Source organism: Plutella xylostella, chromosome 7 (assembly GCF_932276165.1).
Source record: "Plutella xylostella chromosome 7, ilPluXylo3.1, whole genome shotgun sequence".
Classification (NCBI taxonomy): Eukaryota; Metazoa; Arthropoda; class Insecta; order Lepidoptera; family Plutellidae; genus Plutella; species Plutella xylostella.
Window position 1 is genome coordinate 8,498,144 of NC_063987.1, and position 19,207 is coordinate 8,517,350.

The following is a 19,207-nucleotide window of genomic DNA, read 5'->3' on the forward strand; positions in this document are numbered from 1 at the left end:
ATCAGTTATGGTATGTAGAAACTAAAGAACACTCGCGGGCAATGAAAATGTTCCAGTGACAGCACCAAATTACCGCTACTCACCATTGACAAAGGAATAAAGAGAGGACATGGCATATCCACGAAAAAAATGCGCCTACCTAAACTTTGGTGTCAATTAAAATGGCGGCTTTTTTCTTGAAAAATGTAAACAAACAAATTGTTTGACAGCTGAAGTACCTTGTGTTTGGATGTCAATCAACATGGCGACCGGTCGCAATGTTGTAATTTTAGGCAAAGACAAAACTACTGTTGTCCTTTTTTACGTAGGATAACACCAATAAGTTAAAAAGAGACGACGATATATTTTAAAGTACCGATTTTTATGCCAGGTCCTCTCTTTATTCCTTAGTCAATGCTACTCACGGAAAAGGCTAGCTTTGACGCCGTCAAGATACGCCGTCATACAAGAGTTGTGTTATTTATTTTTTTAAATGTTTTAAAGATTTTGGGATTTTGTGGGTGGAACTTATTCATTGCTCGCTAGTGTATTACAATAAAAGTACTGTAATATTTGTGTTTGTTAACTAAAACAATTCAGACACAAATAGGTATTAAACTAATTATCATACAATTTTAGGTGGCTTTTATAAAAGTGATAAATGTATTTAACTTTTTATTTAAACACAATTTGAAATTAAATTTCGTAAAACATCTTTTACCACGACTTAAATATGATTAGTAATCTGTTAAACCTAAATGCGGTCAAATGGCTATTTAACTTTACTAAACACATTTATCTACTGTCATGGCGTCAGTCGCGGCGACCAGCTGACCGACCGGCTGTCAAGAGAACTTTTCCATTTCTAGCATTTTTCCTTAGTGATGTCTAGTTGTAGTCTGTGAGAGATTCAGAGGTCATTGTTCAGAGGTTATGTTGAGGTTATCTAATAAATAATGTATTTGTGGGATATTTTGTTTGATGACGATGATGAAGAATTACTTCTCTTTATGAATAGACCTCGCTCATTACGCTATATTGCAGAAAGAACTAACTTATTTGAGACACTACCGGATAAAACATTTGTTAGGAGATTTCGTTTGACAAAACAAACTGTATCGCTTCACAGTTACTTTCTCATTTATAATATTAGTTAGGATTAAGCTTGCCTGCGTGATTGCGTGAAATTTTCGTTCGTTCGTTGATTAATAGAGTGACCCCTCTCCTGTCACTTAAAAAGATAAATCGAATGACACACGGGATTACGAAATGAGCATCACCATGTGACGTATCAACTGTCTGTTTTATACTTTCTGTCATCTGTCAGATGTATGACAAAGTATGTCAGTTTTGGATTGTTCATTGCCAATGTGCGGTGGTGGTGCGTTGGCAGGTGGACTTAAAGCTCAAAGCGTCCACCAGAAAATACTGTTACAAATGAGATTTCATCTTGTTCAACAAATTTATAAAGCCGCTTAGGGTAATATTTAGTAAATCATATGAAATTGTGGTTTTGATCACGCAGCCGCCGTTAAATTGTGTTTATGATCTTTGCCGAGCTGCATCACGGCTTGTGTGCTTGTAATTTATACGAAATTATGTTTCATATCAGATTTAGGACCTAAACCTAAATAGGTATCTCGGACGCTTTAAAGTTTTCCATGCGATGGATGAGAGATTGAGTTGTTCTGGAGTGAAGACCGCGACTAGGCAAACGTAGTGTAGGACACCCTAATGTCTAATCGGTAATGATTGGATACGGAAAGCGATCGCATCCAGTGGCGTGCTTTGGGAGAGGCCCACGTCCAGCAGTGGACTGATATAGGCTGATGATGATGATGGGTTGTGGTGCCACATGGGCGAGGCCTATGTCCATGTCCAGTAGTGGATGCTTTTTGTCTGATGGTGATGGCCAATTAAAAATACAAAGTAAAAATCAGAAATTTATTACAGGTTCAACATAATTTTTTTCAATCATTCCTTTAGTTATCTATAATATTTTCTTAATAATAATTTTCTCTATTAGATATTATAATATATTTAATAGCCCGTTCACACAACTGGACATTTTTATTCATACTTTGTATTTATACGTTATAACTTTCATAAGTAATTAATAAGGTAAGAAATTTACTTATTTAAAATGTTTTTCCAAGGTACAGGTACAGTGAACATAAAATAATAGGTAAGAATATCACGCAACCTATCTTTACACAGATGTTTGAAAAGCATATTGTACCTAAGCCGAAACAGGTGAACAAACTCATATTATATCTAAACAACTTTTGTTATTAAACAAATATCATCCATGAATTTCTAAAAGTTGTTCAGATTGACGAGTTCACTCATACTCTTTCGGCTTTTAACGTCATACCACTTTTGGTACTCCCTGAACTTGCATAGGTAGGTACTTAAGTTAAACTTAAAGAGGAAACTTAAGGACTTATTAACTACAAATGTGTGTAGGTAGATTACATTTAAGTACAGTCTCCTAAACAAACATTAGTTTCGTTGTAATTAAAAACATAATCAGTTATGGTATGTAGAAACTAAAGAACACTCGCGGGCAATGAAAATGTTCCAGTGACAGCACCAAATTACCGCTACTCACCATTGACAAAGGAATAAAGAGAGGACATGGCATATCCACGAAAAAAATGCGCCTACCTAAACTTTGGTGTCAATTAAAATGGCGGCTTTTTTCTTGAAAAATGTAAACAAACAAATTGTTTGACAGCTGAAGTACCTTGTGTTTGGATGTCAATCAACATGGCGACCGGTCGCAATGTTGTAATTTTAGGCAAAGACAAAACTACTGTTGTCCTTTTTTACGTAGGATAACACCAATAAGTTAAAAAGAGACGACGATATATTTTAAAGTACCGATTTTTATGCCAGGTCCTCTCTTTATTCCTTAGTCAATGCTACTCACGGAAAAGGCTAGCTTTGACGCCGTCAAGATACGCCGTCATACAAGAGTTGTGTTATTTATTTTTTTAAATGTTTTAAAGATTTTGGGATTTTGTGGGTGGAACTTATTCATTGCTCGCTAGTGTATTACAATAAAAGTACTGTAATATTTGTGTTTGTTAACTAAAACAATTCAGACACAAATAGGTATTAAACTAATTATCATACAATTTTAGGTGGCTTTTATAAAAGTGATAAATGTATTTAACTTTTTATTTAAACACAATTTGAAATTAAATTTCGTAAAACATCTTTTACCACGACTTAAATATGATTAGTAATCTGTTAAACCTAAATGCGGTCAAATGGCTATTTAACTTTACTAAACACATTTATCTACTGTCATGGCGTCAGTCGCGGCGACCAGCTGACCGACCGGCTGTCAAGAGAACTTTTCCATTTCTAGCATTTTTCCTTAGTGATGTCTAGTTGTAGTCTGTGAGAGATTCAGAGGTCATTGTTCAGAGGTTATGTTGAGGTTATCTAATAAATAATGTATTTGTGGGATATTTTGTTTGATGACGATGATGAAGAATTACTTCTCTTTATGAATAGACCTCGCTCATTACGCTATATTGCAGAAAGAACTAACTTATTTGAGACACTACCGGATAAAACATTTGTTAGGAGATTTCGTTTGACAAAACAAACTGTATCGCTTCTACTACAAGAAATTCAACAACATCTTGAATTTATTTCCACCAGGTAAGTAGCTAAGGTATTGAAATAATAAAGTTATCTGACTACATCATTATCTTATACTTTTATTTGTAAGTAAGTACCTATAATTATTGTTACAGAAATAATGCAGTTACTCCAATGAACCAGTTGTTATGCACACTCCGATATTATGCAACTGGCAGTCAGTTAATTACTTGTGGAGATGTGATAGGTGTGGAAGAACCAACAGCAGCTTGCAGAATCATTCATAGAGTTACTCATGCAATAGCATTATTGTATAAAAAATACATTAAATCTCCTGATACCATTCAGGAACAACGTTTTTTTGCTCTCTATAATGTGCAAGTATGGTTCCAATACATTGCACAATAAATCTTGTTCTTCCCTTGTAAAATTAGGGGCACGAACACGAGAAGAAGTTGCTTGACTATTCATTTTACTTTGAAATCACAACAACAAATAAATACAAACACCACCACGCGGTGAAAGCCGAAATAAGTTTTGTTTTGAAATAAATAGTGTTATTTTGTCTATGTTTGAAATTGATAGATTGACTCCGTTTTACGCTGAGTCGTTTCGAATGTTCAATAAAAAATATGAAGTCTCTCATTAAAAAGATGTGGAACTGAACGTAAATAACAAATCGCAGGATGCTAAACGCATTTAACTAAATAGTAATCGAAATACCATGGTGAATTATGAAGCTAAACATGTTTAGGATAAAATTGTTTAGTGCATTAAACGCAATTAGCTAAATGAATTTATGTAGTATTTAAATAGAAGTTCGTAACAGCCACCCTAAGGGCGTCTTGCACAACAAAGTTAATCAAATTTAAATAGTTTGCCTCTTGCTCTGACAGTATAATGTCAGAGCAAGAGGTCATAGATTTAATTAAGTCTTTTAACTTAAACGTAAACTTTTCACCTTATAGGTAAAATTTAAATAAAATTAAGTACTACAAACTTTCTTACAAAACTAAATTACAGAGTGATTTAATAACGAATATTCAAATATTAATAGCATTAGTGGAAGATTTTGACTTTTTGATTTTCACTACTTATTAATAATTATACTCTTAGGTTGTTACTTATTTAATTTTATCTATTCTTAAAGTAAGGTTGGCAATCTTTGGAATTTACATAGTCTTTCAGATATATATTTACACGAAGTTATCTTTTTGTTCCGGTCCCCTTTGTTACCTTTGAGGTACCTGAAAAGGTAAATAAAGTTAAAAAGTTTCTTTACAAAGTAAATAATTATCTCGGCAGGAGGGTCACTATAGTGTACGAAAAACGAACGTCCAGGGTGACAACTGTTAAATCCATACTTACTTACATCAAATTGTTCGTTCCCAAAGTAAAACGAACTTTATTTACCAGGCATAAACAAGCATTCTGCTAATCATAGTGATCATCATATATTTTACTAAGTATGCCGAGTTGCAGTAAGGAAACATCGGAATTAAAAGTATGTCTGTCGTTTTTTTTCCGTATACTGTAAAAGCAAGGCAGCAAGTAAAGTTCCTTTCTGCATCACAGCGACAGCTTTAGGAGCGGTGGTAGCTCTGTCGGGTAAGCGACCGCTTCTCACGCCAGATTTGCGGGTTCGAATCCATCTGGCGCTGATATGTATCAATGAGTTATTTTAATTTAAGTACAGTGTATACCATCGCTCTTACGGTGAAGGAAAACATCGTGAGGAAACCTGTACATCTGATTATGAGAGGTATGTGAACCCACCAACTCGCAGTGGACCAGAGCGTGGTGGGAAATGGTCCGAGCTTAGGAAGGTAGTTTAAACCTTGGGGATACCTATGCACAAAGGTTAAATTTGAGAGAGCTAGGTGCAGGTGCTTACACTCCCACAGAGAATAGAATAAAATCATAGCGACAGTCTCTCACCACATCGTCGGGCGGCGGCGGCGGGCTGTACCCCTCCAGAGGCTTCACTTCCCTGATGCTGTACGTCTTACTGTCACTGGACTCCAGCACCACGCGAGGCGGGTCCGGCTCTGGAGAAGGAAATCATGTTATGATAGTTGCCACAGAGCTTTCTTGCAAATCCTAGCCGGAGGAAGTTTTGGTGGGCTTTGTTTTCGGGTCTTCTTGGTGTATGGTGAAGCCATGATGACAAATTGCCGCCTTTTCTAGAAACTTGACCATGAAACTCTTGATGAAGAGGTAAAAATAGAATAGGGACAGTTGTTTGTATTCGCTACAACTTTTCAACCCCTATTGGCATTCTACATCCGACCATTAAACTAATGTCTATTTCTACAAGGCCATCGATCCTTCGGGACTATCACCAATCATTAAGCAGCATCGCTTATCTGTAAAGATCAGTATAGCAAGACTGCTTAGTGCTTAAGGATTTACTCACCAGTCTTAGCCCCCAGTATGTCCGGCTTGGGGTCCAGTTTGTCCGCTGGCGCCGGGTACGCTATGAGGTACCGTCTGCCCTGAGCGTCCACTTGCACTACGCTCTGCGAGGGACGCTTGCTCTGCGTGATTGGATCGCTTCTCCTGAGGATGAGAATTATGAATGAGAGACTAGTTTGTATAGTAGAGTATGAGGTAATTATCCTCTACTGATAGATATGGGACTAAAATTCCTTCCATCCTTACAAACTCCCATCCATCCAAACTTACAAAATCTTTCATATTTATAATACACTCATGAGCAATGAAAAAGTTCCTCTGACTATAGCACCAAATCACTCCTTAACGGAAAAGGCTAGTTTAATCATACCTTCTGCATCATTGAAATACATTTAACAGCGCATATTACCAACTGAAACGGGTAAAATTTTAGTGTCGCATTGGTATTTTGTGTGTGGATCTTTTTCATTGCTGGCGAGCAATGTAGTAGTTAGCGGAAAGCTAAAGATCGCATCCAGTGGCGTGCTTTGGGAGAGGCCTACGTCCAGCTGTGGACTGCTATAGGCTGATGATGATAATGCAGTAGTAGTATAATGTAGTAGTATGATATCAACATTGCATAGATACAGGGTCCCTTACTTCCTTAACGCCAGCACGACGATGGCGCCGGCCGCCGTCAACACGGCCGCCAGCGCCGCGAGCGCCGCCGCCGCCGGGAACCGTGTCGACGCGCGCGATGTACCTTCTGGACAGAACATTACTATATTTTATTATTGTGATCCACTGCTCCATGGACCCCTGATGTCAGACTGTTGTCTGACTGAAAGTATAGTGCCTGTAGTTTAAGACCGAGTTGTGGATAGCTACAAATCACTATAAATATATCCCATAGTTTAGAAAACGGGTTGCTTGTCTTATCTTAGAATGCTGCATTCTAAGGGATCCCACACACTCCAACAAGGAAACCATTGGTTTGACAAGTATTCCGAAAGGAAATGGGATGTACGGAAGAAGAGTAACTAACTGTCTAATTCTTTCACCACGATGACGCACTCCAGTGATTGTTATTGCCACACCAAGAAGAAGGGTCGTCTACTGAACATGCTATAAAAGTAAAATCCCTCACCAGTCCTCTTAGCGGCGTCCCTAAAGACCAGGTCCTTCAGCAGCACGGGGTCCGAGGCGCCCTTCTTGTTCCTGGCCACTACCGCCAGCACCTCCTCATCCGTGAGCGTCTCCAGGAGGGACCAGGTCACGTTCAGCCACACCACCAGGTCTGGGATGATGAAACGGTGTTAGAGGGTTTTGTATGATTTAGCTGTTATGATTGAGGCATAGGATGCAAGAGCATTTGGATCTAAATTTTAATATAGTTTAACACCCATCCATTCATCAGTGGCAGCCGTTTTTGAGAAAAAAGTCCAGGGGATATGTTAATATAAAATAATGGTATTTATGCTGTAGCTATATCACCATTATATGCTGCAAGTGAGGTATCATCACGATGACGAGTATGGAAATCTACCAGCGTTCAGCTTTCTATTCATGACATCCATGCAAATCCGTTCACCAACTCTCTCATCTCAAAGCCACGTGGTTTTTAACCCCCAACACTTCATTGATCATCTCCCAACTCACCGTTAACCCCCGCGCTGCCATTGGCCAGGACTCTGCTCTCGTCTCCAACAGCCTCCAGCGTGAAGTGCTGCATCAGGCCTCCGTCATAGCCGGCGACGCAACGCACTGACAGCAGGGCTTCGGGCCCGCGGAGCGCCCGGCTCGCGGTGCAATTGCGAGGTGGGGATGGACGCGCTGCGGGTTAAGGTCATAGTAAATACTAAAAACATTCAATGAATGAATCATATTTCTTTTAGTCCATCCACCCAAAGGTTGTCTGGGAGAGATCGCTATAAGCGATAATACCGCCTTTTGTACCCTAGTTAAGTGTCTATGTGAAATTGTTAATTATTTCTTGGTGTACAAATAAAGAGTAGGTATTTACTCTATCTATCTATCTAAAAACCAAGATACCTTGATAAGTGGGACTTCATGAACTAACAAAGTCCCACTAATTGAGGTAATGCAGTGCTTATGTGCCAGAGACGTGATTATCTATTCTTAGACCAACAGAGCGCCTACCTCAGCTATTGCAACACCCAGGCTTGCTGCTCCAGTTTACTCGGGAGCTGGGCTGGCTAAGCTGAATTTAAGGGGATATGTACAAAGGTTCTACTCGAGAGAATAGAATAGAAATAGTGCTTATGTGCCGGGATGCATGAGGCCCAGGCGTGAAGGTTTCCCATTTATCCAGCTTTCACTGTACTAATTTAAGCGGAACACGGAAGACGAAAACACGGCTGTCCAAAAACAACCTGACGACGTTTTGTGGAGAATCAGGCAAAAGTTGTAGGGATGGAGTGGGAGGAACAAGCAGTCATCGTCCAAGATGGAGCCAGATAGAGAAATCTTATCAAAAGCCATTGTCCCTGCTAAGCATCGCGATACAGAGGGATGTCAGGTTGGATGGGTATGTATAAGTACAACCTACTAGTTGGTATAAGCTGCACACGATGAAAGCCTTGTCAAATTATTGCCGCTCTTTTCCATCGTCAGTTTTTGGTTCTTGAATACATAAATATAGTTCACGATGTATTCACGATGATCATTGTTAATAGCAGATATTTAAAATACAGGGTAGAATTACAAACATAATAATTTTACTTTATATGCACAGCATAAGTATAAAAGGTATGTGCCTAATGAAGTGCAGTGTGTAAAATTGTTCATGCCCAATCAACAGATAAAATGTACATTTTGCATGTAATTAAATATTTAATATAAGTATTTAAACGTTTAAATTAATATCATAATTGGATTTAATAGTCACTATTTATTTCATAGTACAATTTTCCTTTTACTTCCGTTTTACACTCAAATTCCAAACCAACCAAAGTCTTTTCGTAGCTAAAATTAAACTTTCTTCTTATCTCTAAATTGGCCGATAGCAAACTTATATTCCCAAACCCCCGGAAATTCCCAATATATTAGTTTTAAAGTTGCGATGAATTCTGTTATAATTACGTTACAGAGTGAACAGTATGGAACTTTTTTAATTCGCGGTTACATGTGAGTTCCCTTTTAATGAAGCTAGCGAGCGGTATTTTAAACATATTTTATATATGAGGTGGTTTTTGTGGGAAGGTGTTGCGGTATGGAAATTAAAAAGGTGAGCTTTATATTCATATAATGGAAGTGCTTTTTATCTTATGAGATTTTCTCAATAAGCCTTTTACCGTTATAGATGGAATGAGTTATATTGTAGATTTATTACTAAAGCTGTATTGTTTCAGGTAAATGAATGTTATATTTTTTATGCAATTATATAAAAAGCTAAAATATGCTTGATAAAATACTTAGTATAGTAAACAGACGCAGGTCCAGTCCAGTCAAAGAAGAGTGCTATAAATCTGAGATAATTTTCTACTCTTGTTTGGCTTGTACCATTACTGGTGGGTATGTATTTTCAATGACGTTGACATCAATTTGAACGGAGCGCAGGTAATTTTTCATTCCACGGAACGTTAGCCGTTTAGCTGCGACGGTGACAGCGGCATCATTTGCCACTTTGTTCGAAATCCAAACTTTAAGTTAAATTTAAAAATAGAACTTCTGAGTTACCTCTGTAGTGATGTGTTTAAGTGAGGACTGGAATGAAACTAAAACAGTTTTGTGACTATGATGTGACACGCACTGTATTTTGGCTTTTGATACTTAAAATCGACGGTGGAAAGGAATAACAATACTTAGTTCTAGAAATACTACTACTGGTAGTAATAAAAACTTATAATTTCTAATAGTACCTCAAATTAATACTAAAGACAACTTTTTATGAAAAACTTTTTGTTTAGGAATTTTTTTTACTCATAAATTGACTTATCCTTATTATACGGGTACATCTCACTTACTTCTCATTTTTTTAAATTTCTGTTAATATTGTTTATTGATGGTGTAATAATTTGTAAGTGTAAATATTTTAAATGAATAAATTATATTGATTCGGTAGATAATATTAAACAAGTCAATAAGTCTTTGCAGAACATTCATAATTAATATTGGGTGTGTAATGTTTGCGTGTCAGTATTGTAATTGATATTTCAGGCGTTATCGAGTTCGGTTTAAGTGCGGTGAGTGCCACCTGCAAACACACCTGTACTGAAAGAACTCTAGTGTTGGCCTACAATTGTACAAATATTTACCAATTTAATACTTATTGTTTCGTAAAATAAGCTTGTAATTTTACTTATTGTGTTTTGTTAATGTGTTTTTTGTGCAAATACCTAAATTTATTTTTTTATTTTTATAATTACATGAGACAAAATTTAAAGTCTATAATCGAATCACTTATATACTTAGAAGCTGAAAAAAAAACAAGTAATAAGGTTGGCTGGTAGAAATTTATTTTTAGCAATAAGTCCGCCTTTGTGCGCATGAAAATTATTAACTAGGTTTTAAAATGCTTCTGTGTGCAATAAAGTGTATAATAAATGGTACGCAATGAGTGACGTCAAGACTGTTCTTTATACAGGGTACCTACTTAAGCCTAAATGCAGTGACTCAGAGGGTCATCCTAAAAAACTTTTACGGAAAAAATATACATATGCTTCTTTATAATTAAAAAGTCACCTGACTAACAAAGTTTCTATGAAGCAGTAATATTTTTTTACATTGAAACATATTTATTAAGTTTTTACACTACACGTCAAAAATTTCGTAAGAAACTAAGTTACAAATATTATATTTCTTATAAGTAACTATAATATTCATTATGTTAACAATAATTTTAATCAATAGACTAATAATGTAGGTATGTAATTTATATCGTGATACGGCCCCAGCTACGTGACACGCTAAGAAGACGAGTAACCATAATTTTTTTTCATAAAAAACTTGAATTAATTTATAAGTCGCCCATCCCTAGCCCGGTAAGTGAGTAGTTCGTTCGTTCGCAACTCGGGATGTAAGTTGCAAGTTTTCTCGTTACAGGATTCATATTGGCTGGCGGTGTGATTGCCAACTTTCAACTTTACTCGTATTTTAACTGGGAGTCGATGAATTCCCGTGTGGCACCGCTTCGCCTTCCGTAGCGGGAATTACGGGTGACGACAGTAGGGTTATTGCTGGAAATTATGTATAGAACTTGTTATAAAAGGAATAGAATTAAAAAAATTGCACTAGATAATAAGAAGATGCTCGAGGAGTTTCTTTCGCCATTTCTTTTCTCCTAAATTAGTGAAATGGTGTTAGATGACTATCGACAAATAATTGTAAAATTTTACGTCGGGTAAACCATTTCACTTTGACTTTGACATTGACAACCGTTTCAACGGCTTAAGTACTATAATTATGTACGTAATGGTATCCTTTTTTAACACTCTGTAGATGATGCAATTTTATGAGGGATCTTGACGAAGCTAAGTCTAGGTAGCTGAAATAGTTCTAATAAAGTTTTTTGAGAAAAATGATGTGAAAAAAATGCTTTTCCACTTATTTTGGTTGAGTTTGTAGGTAATGCTCAAAACTGCAGTTTTACACTAGATGGACTCTAAGTTTCATACAACTATGAAGTGGTACATTTGAATCCTTATACTCATTTTGGTACATTTAAACATTTAAACTTAACAAGCGTGACTGAACCTATAACACTGTTCACGTTTCACTCCGCTAAGGAGTACGTTCGAAAACCGAACAGCGATACATTTTAATTGAGCATGAAATTCGAAAATGAATTTATTGATTTACGGGCTCCGCTAGATTAAGGTTTCCGAACTGATTATGGTTTCCGATTTATGAGCTTTTAAAGATGTGTTCGATGCCATAACGTCTGGTTTACAAGTTTATACCCTCCGACCTACATACATAAGTTTCGGTTAATGTTGTTAAATATAAATCAAGTATGTACTACATCGTTGTATGATATGATATGATGTGGTAACAAAACTTTGTGAATTCTGCGCGTAGTTGGTGAAATGTTGCGGTGTGATTTTATAACGTTATTAAAACTAAGTATTCCTATTACTTTATTGCAGTACATGCGTTGATTTACAGTATCGCACCGTAAGTAGCAACATGAAGCCATAATTTCGCGTTGATGGCGTGACCGTGACAGACTGACAGCTCTGTAGTCCCTGTTAGAGATGAAGATATAGGTAGGTACCTATGTATAAATATAAAAAAGAGGCGAAGCGCTACTGCGCGATCCACGACTCTATCTCGTCGTATTAAACGTGCCCATTGCACGACAGTTCGTTTTTCATCAGTATAGAGTAACCAAGTAACCATCCTACTTTATAACTTTAAACATCACATACCGGCTGGAACAATCTGGAACACGCAGGGCCGGGCCTGCTTGCCCACGGCGTTGGTGGCTTGACACAGGAGAGCCCCGTAGTCCCTCTCGCTGGCAGCTCTGTATCGGAGCTCGCTCGTTGTGCCTCCCATTGACACTGGTGGAGAGATAGAGAGGTTAGTGGCTGTTTAAATAGGCGAGGCGATACGTTACTATGGTCGTTCAACACATTTCTATATACGCTGGCGATGTTATGGGTATTTATATTAGCACATATCAATCAGTGGCCACAGCATCTTAACAGATGATAGTTACAGCATATCCAGAGCAGAGGCACTAGGTGGCGGCATTAGCACATATAGGAGTAACGTAAAGGGACCGCCTCTTTTTCTAATGTCAACCAGTAGAACACGAGCTCACGAACGCCTGGTTGACAGAAGAAAAAAAAGGCGATCCCTTTACATTACGCTTATCAGCACATAATTATATCAACTCGGAAAGGGCTCGTAACCGTACCAACTCGAGCCGTTTAGTATTGTACGTATGAAACGTCCCGCTGCAAGGCACGCTAATGGGTCTCGTATAGAGTAAAACGGCGATACGGCTCGCGACATTTCACGTCAGTGCAAATACACAGCAAGAAGCGGTTGGTTCACTTGCTTCTGTAATGTAATGATTAAGGGTGGCTTGCGTGACTCCCTATTTAAATATATTTTAATTTTAGTTAGCTATACGCATTTATCTCAATAAACGTATTTATACTAAACACAATTTGTATTGCCTTGCACGGCTCATTTGAAGTTGTAATTTAGCTAAACGTATTTAGCATGTGTTACGTTTCATTCTATGCATATTTTCATCTAAACTAAGTTTTTAAATGTTTACGGCTAGAAAAATGCGTGAACAGAAACAAATGCCGTCAAAATTTTACTGACACTGTCACTAAGTGACACTTGACACTACAAAAACAATAACAATGCCAAGATCTGTACAACATAAGAATTTAATTGATTTCTCCCTCTTCTGCAACTCCTCTGTCCTCTCCATATCAAGCAATACCATGAATGAAGGAAAACATCGCGAGGAAACCTACATATCTAGATTAAGCACATCTTGATATGTGAACACACCAACCCTCAGTGGACCAGCGTGGTGGGAAATGGTCCAAAATTAGGAATTGTAATGGTACTAGGTATAGGTACGACATGCTTCAATGCCGCCGTTTTTTGACAGATACAATGCCACTAAACGTATTTAGCGGCGCTAAACAGCCAATTTTGGGTATTTAACTTTGACACTTCGATAAACGTATTTAAGAACAAAATTTTTGCTATGCAAGACGTTAATTGCATTCAACAACTTAAATGTGTTTATTTTACCCTTAAACACAATTATCATACGTTACGCAAGCCGCCCTTAGTGTCAAAGTGGTTCATAAAGCCGAAAGGGGGTGACTTGTCAGGGGTTGTTTACATAGAAAAACGCGGACTCGGGTGTAGTTGTTTATAACCACTTTTGTTCTACGACTTTTCTAAAGAAAATCAACAAAGGACAACATGCAATCATTATTGCATTGTTTATAATATGAAAGAGTCATTTCCTTAAATCTTTTATTTGTAAAGGATCAAGATCAATTAGCTATACTAATCTGAAACATTACCTCATTTATTCCCCTCTATTATGTCGGGCTGTAGCTAATCTCTTTTTGTAATGTGCGTATTATGTAATAATTTCACGGTAATATAATCAGAATCCTGGATTAAATATTTAATTAGAATGCCTTTTCCAGTAAAATGTTTTAGCTGCAATTGTTGCCGAGTTCAATGTTTACGGTATTAATTCCTCGGTGTGATGTGTGTTGTGTTTGTATGTGTATGTGTGTGTGTCGATAGGTAAAAAAGATGCCGAGATAATATTTATGCATAGCGAGTATTATGTATATTATTTCCTGTCAGAGAATGCAGTTATTTAGCAAACATGTTAATTATTTATACGCATTTATAAATTATTTCCTAAGTTATGTTTTCCTTTCGACTTGTAGAGCCGCGAGCGAGCCGTACCACCAACGTCACATTAGCAACTAAAAATCCTTAAGCGGCGTCACTCGGCTGCCAAACATCATTAGGATCCATATACAAGTAACATCATTTGTCAGGCGAGCTAAGCTGCTCAAGTATCTGCACGACCCATCACGTCTCCACTGCTAGGGCACGGGTCTCCTTCCAAGGAAAGGTTTTAGGCCTAGTCCACCACGCTGGCCTAGTGCGGGTTGGTGGGCCCCAACACAAGCAAGCTTGTGCTGAGAGAGTTTAATTACTCGATGGTAACAACCCCACTCACCGTATCTAGCAGGTGACACCTGGAAGCTCTCCCCGCTGTTGTTGAACTGCCAGTAGAAGGCGACCTCGGCGGGGTCGGCAGTCACCGAGCACCTGACCCGCAGCGGCTCGTCCAGCCGGGCCCCGATCAGCACGGGGGAGGGGTGCGCGCAGACTGGCGCGTCTAGGGGAGAGAGGTACTAGTTAGCAAAGGTTATTGTCCACCCTTCAGATCATAAAAAATAATGGTCTACCTCAATCCTAATTTCATCATCTGCCTATACCTATAGTTATTTTTGCAAGTCGAAAGGGGAGGCTGCTTTCGTGCACCTCAAGTGGAATGTTGATGTCCTAATGTACCCCAGTGGTTACATAGGGCCTTTACAAACGTGAGCCACGCCGTCCTGTGATCCTGTCCTCAGCAACCGCTCTGGCCTACGTCCAGTTTAGGCCTCAAGTGGAGTAGTAAAGGGGAATGATGAAAATGGATGACTTAAGCTGAGTTGCAGAACTAGCTACTGTCGAACTTAAATATATTGCTCTCTTACTTTGACAGTATACACAGAAAAAGAGACAGACATAGATTTGGCTTTGTGCAACTCGGCATTAGGGGGTCATTCTAAACAACTTTTAGTAGGACGTATTATCGCATATTTATAAAATTTCAACATAAGTTGTTCAGAATTACCCCGATTTCGGCTTATTAAAACCCTGTATTGTACAACCAGCCCTTTCGTATTCTAGTTTCCAAATTTTATAAAATATATATATCGGTGACCTTTACATGAATGAACTCATATCTGATTCAGTGAAATTATCACAAAGCTGTAGTGCTACTGTTAATAATAGATTATCCATTGTGAAACAATGATTAGATGATGGCTTTCTAGGAAGTTTAATCAACATGTTATTAGGTCTCTATGAATACTAACGTTATGACATAAACATATTATTAATAAACATAATGTTCAATTGTTAGTACTTTTTGTACATTAACTTTTTACGTAACCCTGGATAGTTTCTCAACTTTATCAATCAACAAATAGATACTAGCTGCTGCCGCTTAACGGGTTCATATCGCGATTCGCCACAAAAATGGCGCTGTGATTGGAGGAACGCGCATTAAACGAGTTTATCGACGTCGATAACAGACCCGTGCTGCGGCCGCTGGATTGGTTAACGACCTAATATCAAGAGAATGGGCCAATGCAGATAAAATTAAGTATGGTACCTAGGTAGTACCTACTCATTTCGAGCTTCTGTTTATTTTAGTCTTGACAACGAAAACTAGCTCGTAAAAGATAACTGTGGCATGAATGGGATACCCGAAATTTCAGGATAATCCAGAAGAGCCACTGCTGAGTGGGCTAGAACAGAGTTAAGAGATTTTGATGCGTTTTTGTTTAATTAATTTCATTATGCTCGCCATCAATTTTCGGTATTTCAAAAACAAAATATTTGTACCTTATTCGAATATACATTATTCGCATTTGTTGGGCATATAAAATATTATGAAACAACGACTACTTTGAATTATTAACACATATTAACCGTTAGTCGGAATGGCTAGGTTTTCAGCCTCACCTCAGTGTATATATGCCCTTTCTAGAGTATTGTTAGAATTAGGCGGAACCCGTGAACGCTCCCTGGCGAGCTATTCGTACTAACATCCCGCCACACGCTTCCCTTTTTAATGATATCTGGTTGATTTGCCTCTTGTTTTAGTCAATCCTTGGGGAGTCCTGCTGCTACATGTTACATAGAGAAGCTACCGGTTACATAACAGATAAAATTAAGGCCTTTCACGCAATGTTTGAGTGAGCTAAGTCAAGATAAGGTTCATCTGTTATGCTTATGTAATTCTACGGTGTTTGTTAAAGACTGCGGCCTAAGGGTGCTTTTCCACTAAAGATATGCTATGCTACGTTACTATGTATGCGTTTGATGTGATGCGTCACGACAGTTGTCTGTGACGGAGAGATAGTCTTTGTTTCTTGTGATAAATATGCCTATTTTTTATGTGAAAGGCTACAAAAACTATGATACAAGGTCAAAAAGGAATATGGAATATCGTATCATCCTTAATTAATAAATAAACACATTTTAAAGCGATAATTATTTTACTACCAAAGTCTACAATGGCCGCACGATGTAACCTTGTACGGACGTCCGCATGCAACTCACTCATATTATTATGTACCTACTGTCCGGTGACGGTAAAATATGAACGCACGTACAAGGTTGCGTCATCAGGATAAGTAGCTCGGCTCTGACATAGTTCCAACAAATTATGACAGATGGCAGTTATTTTGCTTGTATGAAGAAGGTTTGAGTAAAATGTTCTGAAGGGCGTATCCTTTGCTTTGATCAAAATAAACATTTAGTAGAAACATAGGTTTTTAGCTGATACTATTCTGATGCACTTTTACATGTACCTATGTACTTCACTATTTCAGATGGCGTCATTAAGCTATAGTCTTTTCCGTTTAGGAGTAATCTGGTGCTATTGTCACGAAAACGTATTACATTGTTCGTGAGTGTATTCTATATCACTTACATTGCACCCTCAAGTAGACGGCCTGGCTGCTGGCCTCGCCCATCTGGTTGGCGGCTCGGCAGCTGTACAGCCCGCTGTCCCGCCGCGTCACCCGCTGCAGCACCAGCGACTTGGTGCTGATGAAGACCCCTGACGACATGTTCTGGCTGACTTGCTGCTCCTGGGTCAGGGAAGAGAGAGTGGGGGTGTAGAAATTGACAAGATGCAAAGTCAGCATTCTAAAAAATATGTAATATGGAAAATTCCTCTATAGGTCTCCATCAGAATCATAAAGATCTCCAGATGTAAGTTATTTTGGTGATAATAATGTGAATACGTAAGATTGGAAGATCAAGAAAGACGTGGCTGGATTGCGTGAAAGAAAATAGAAAATATAATAGAGTGTGAAGTGAGGGTATGGCAGACATATCGCACAAAGCCGATAACGCAACGGGCGTAATGCACAATACGTCCGTTGCGTTCTTGCGTGCAGTATCCTTTGTACAAAAATTCACACAAGTGCGTCCACCTCATAGGCATTGCCGACGCCCGCACCGTTTCTCCATACATTTATGAAAATCCGTTTGATTCGATACGTACGACACCGATAGATGGACGCCCATCTTAAATAAGAGCAAGAAGGATATAGGTAATATAAACACTGAGGAACTCACGTTGTGGTACCACGAGATCCGATGCTCCTTCGGGTTGGCTCTGATGTTGCACTCAAAGTACACGTCATCGCCCTCCTTGATGTCGTTGGCGTTCAGCGTGGAGCCCAGAGACATCGCCAGCACTGGACGATCTGGCTCGTGGGAAGAAGGAAAGTGTTATAGCTGGATCTATAGCAGACGATCGTGAGGCTAAGGTGTATGCTGAGACGCTGAGGACCCAGGGCAGTACAGCAACCGAAGCATTAAAAATTAACAATTCATAAGAAGTTAAGTGTCACTAGCCTGTCAACCAACCATACCAGTTAATTCAGATTTGAAAAGCGAGTGACGCTGCTTAAGGACTGTTAATTATTAATGTTCGGTGGTGGTAACCCCTCTGCTCTGTGCTGCGCGGCCTGCCGTGGCATGATAACGTGCGACAATGCGCTGTATCAATCCGGCTAATGCAGTCAACAGACTAGTTAAGAGGAAGGCATTACACGGTAAGGATTATCCATCCATTTAGATGAAAATCGTCAGGGAACGGCTTGCATTGCGTGAATCGTCTAGTATAATATAGTCTGATGTGGATGAGGATCGTAGATTATCTGGTAGATCATCTAGTTGATAGTCTGGTGGATCTTCTAATGCAGATGGAATGACTTACAAACGACAACCATTCGGAACTGGTCCTCCATGCCGGTCCTCAACACGGGATTGTCGGCTCTACAGCGCATGGTGGCGCCGTCGTCTTCAGGCTGAGGGAGCATGGTGAGCTGAGCCACTGTCGTCGTCTCGTTCACGAACTCGGTGTGCTGGGTGGGAGAGAGCGAGACGTGATGTTATTTAATTGGTTTGTGGAGGTTGCAAGGTTTTTTTAGGTTGAAGAATGAGTTGGTGAAGGAGTTTATACTTACCTAAGGGTGTTTTTAATAGTATGCGGATTCCATCACGCACGCGGGATTGCCCCGCTCGCGTGACAAGTTTTTTTTTCATGCAAGTATTCATTGTAACGCGTGGATATATGTACACACATGTATGCGGGACGCGGGAAATTGGAGTGCAATCCCGCGGGCGTGATTAAATCCACACGCTATTAAAAACACCCTAAATGTAGGTGTGGTATTTTTGGGGTTTCAAAACTTCTATTTCTACTACAAAAATAACAATAAAAGCAATTATAGATAAACGTACAGTTGGCCAAACCTTTATTCTATGTAGCTATATCAGAATATCGTCAGACCTAAATCGATTCCAGTCAGATATAGACATTAGCAATTCTGAAAACTTTTCCGCCCCTAGGGACCGATACTCACATAAAATTTTATTGGAAAATGATGTCTAT

General features: G+C 38.6%; 1 protein-coding gene and 1 long non-coding RNA gene across 2 annotated transcripts in view; one reads left to right on the forward strand and one right to left on the reverse strand.

Annotated features, from left to right (window-relative positions):
• The first annotated feature begins 3,373 nt into the window (after window positions 1-3,373).
• LOC125488767 lies at window positions 3,374-3,952 on the forward strand. Its single transcript, XR_007266487.1, has 2 exons — window positions 3,374-3,654; window positions 3,750-3,952. It is a non-coding gene; the product is annotated as an uncharacterized LOC125488767 (long non-coding RNA).
• Window positions 3,953-4,528: 576 nt separating this feature from the next.
• The window catches only part of LOC105380436 (nephrin), a 124,117-nt gene continuing 109,438 nt past the window's right edge, over window positions 4,529-19,207 (reverse strand). The window contains exons 9-19 of the mRNA XM_048622030.1: window positions 18,530-18,677; window positions 17,884-18,014; window positions 17,231-17,390; window positions 14,696-14,857; window positions 12,378-12,512; window positions 7,648-7,821; window positions 7,136-7,285; window positions 6,649-6,754; window positions 6,011-6,153; window positions 5,533-5,642; window positions 4,529-4,841 (exon numbers count right to left, since the gene is read on the reverse strand). Coding sequence (XP_048477987.1) covers window positions 4,827-4,841; window positions 5,533-5,642; window positions 6,011-6,153; window positions 6,649-6,754; window positions 7,136-7,285; window positions 7,648-7,821; window positions 12,378-12,512; window positions 14,696-14,857; window positions 17,231-17,390; window positions 17,884-18,014; window positions 18,530-18,677 — 1,434 coding nt within the window. The 3' untranslated portion in view covers window positions 4,529-4,826. The remainder of the gene's footprint in view (window positions 4,842-5,532; window positions 5,643-6,010; window positions 6,154-6,648; window positions 6,755-7,135; window positions 7,286-7,647; window positions 7,822-12,377; window positions 12,513-14,695; window positions 14,858-17,230; window positions 17,391-17,883; window positions 18,015-18,529; window positions 18,678-19,207) is intronic.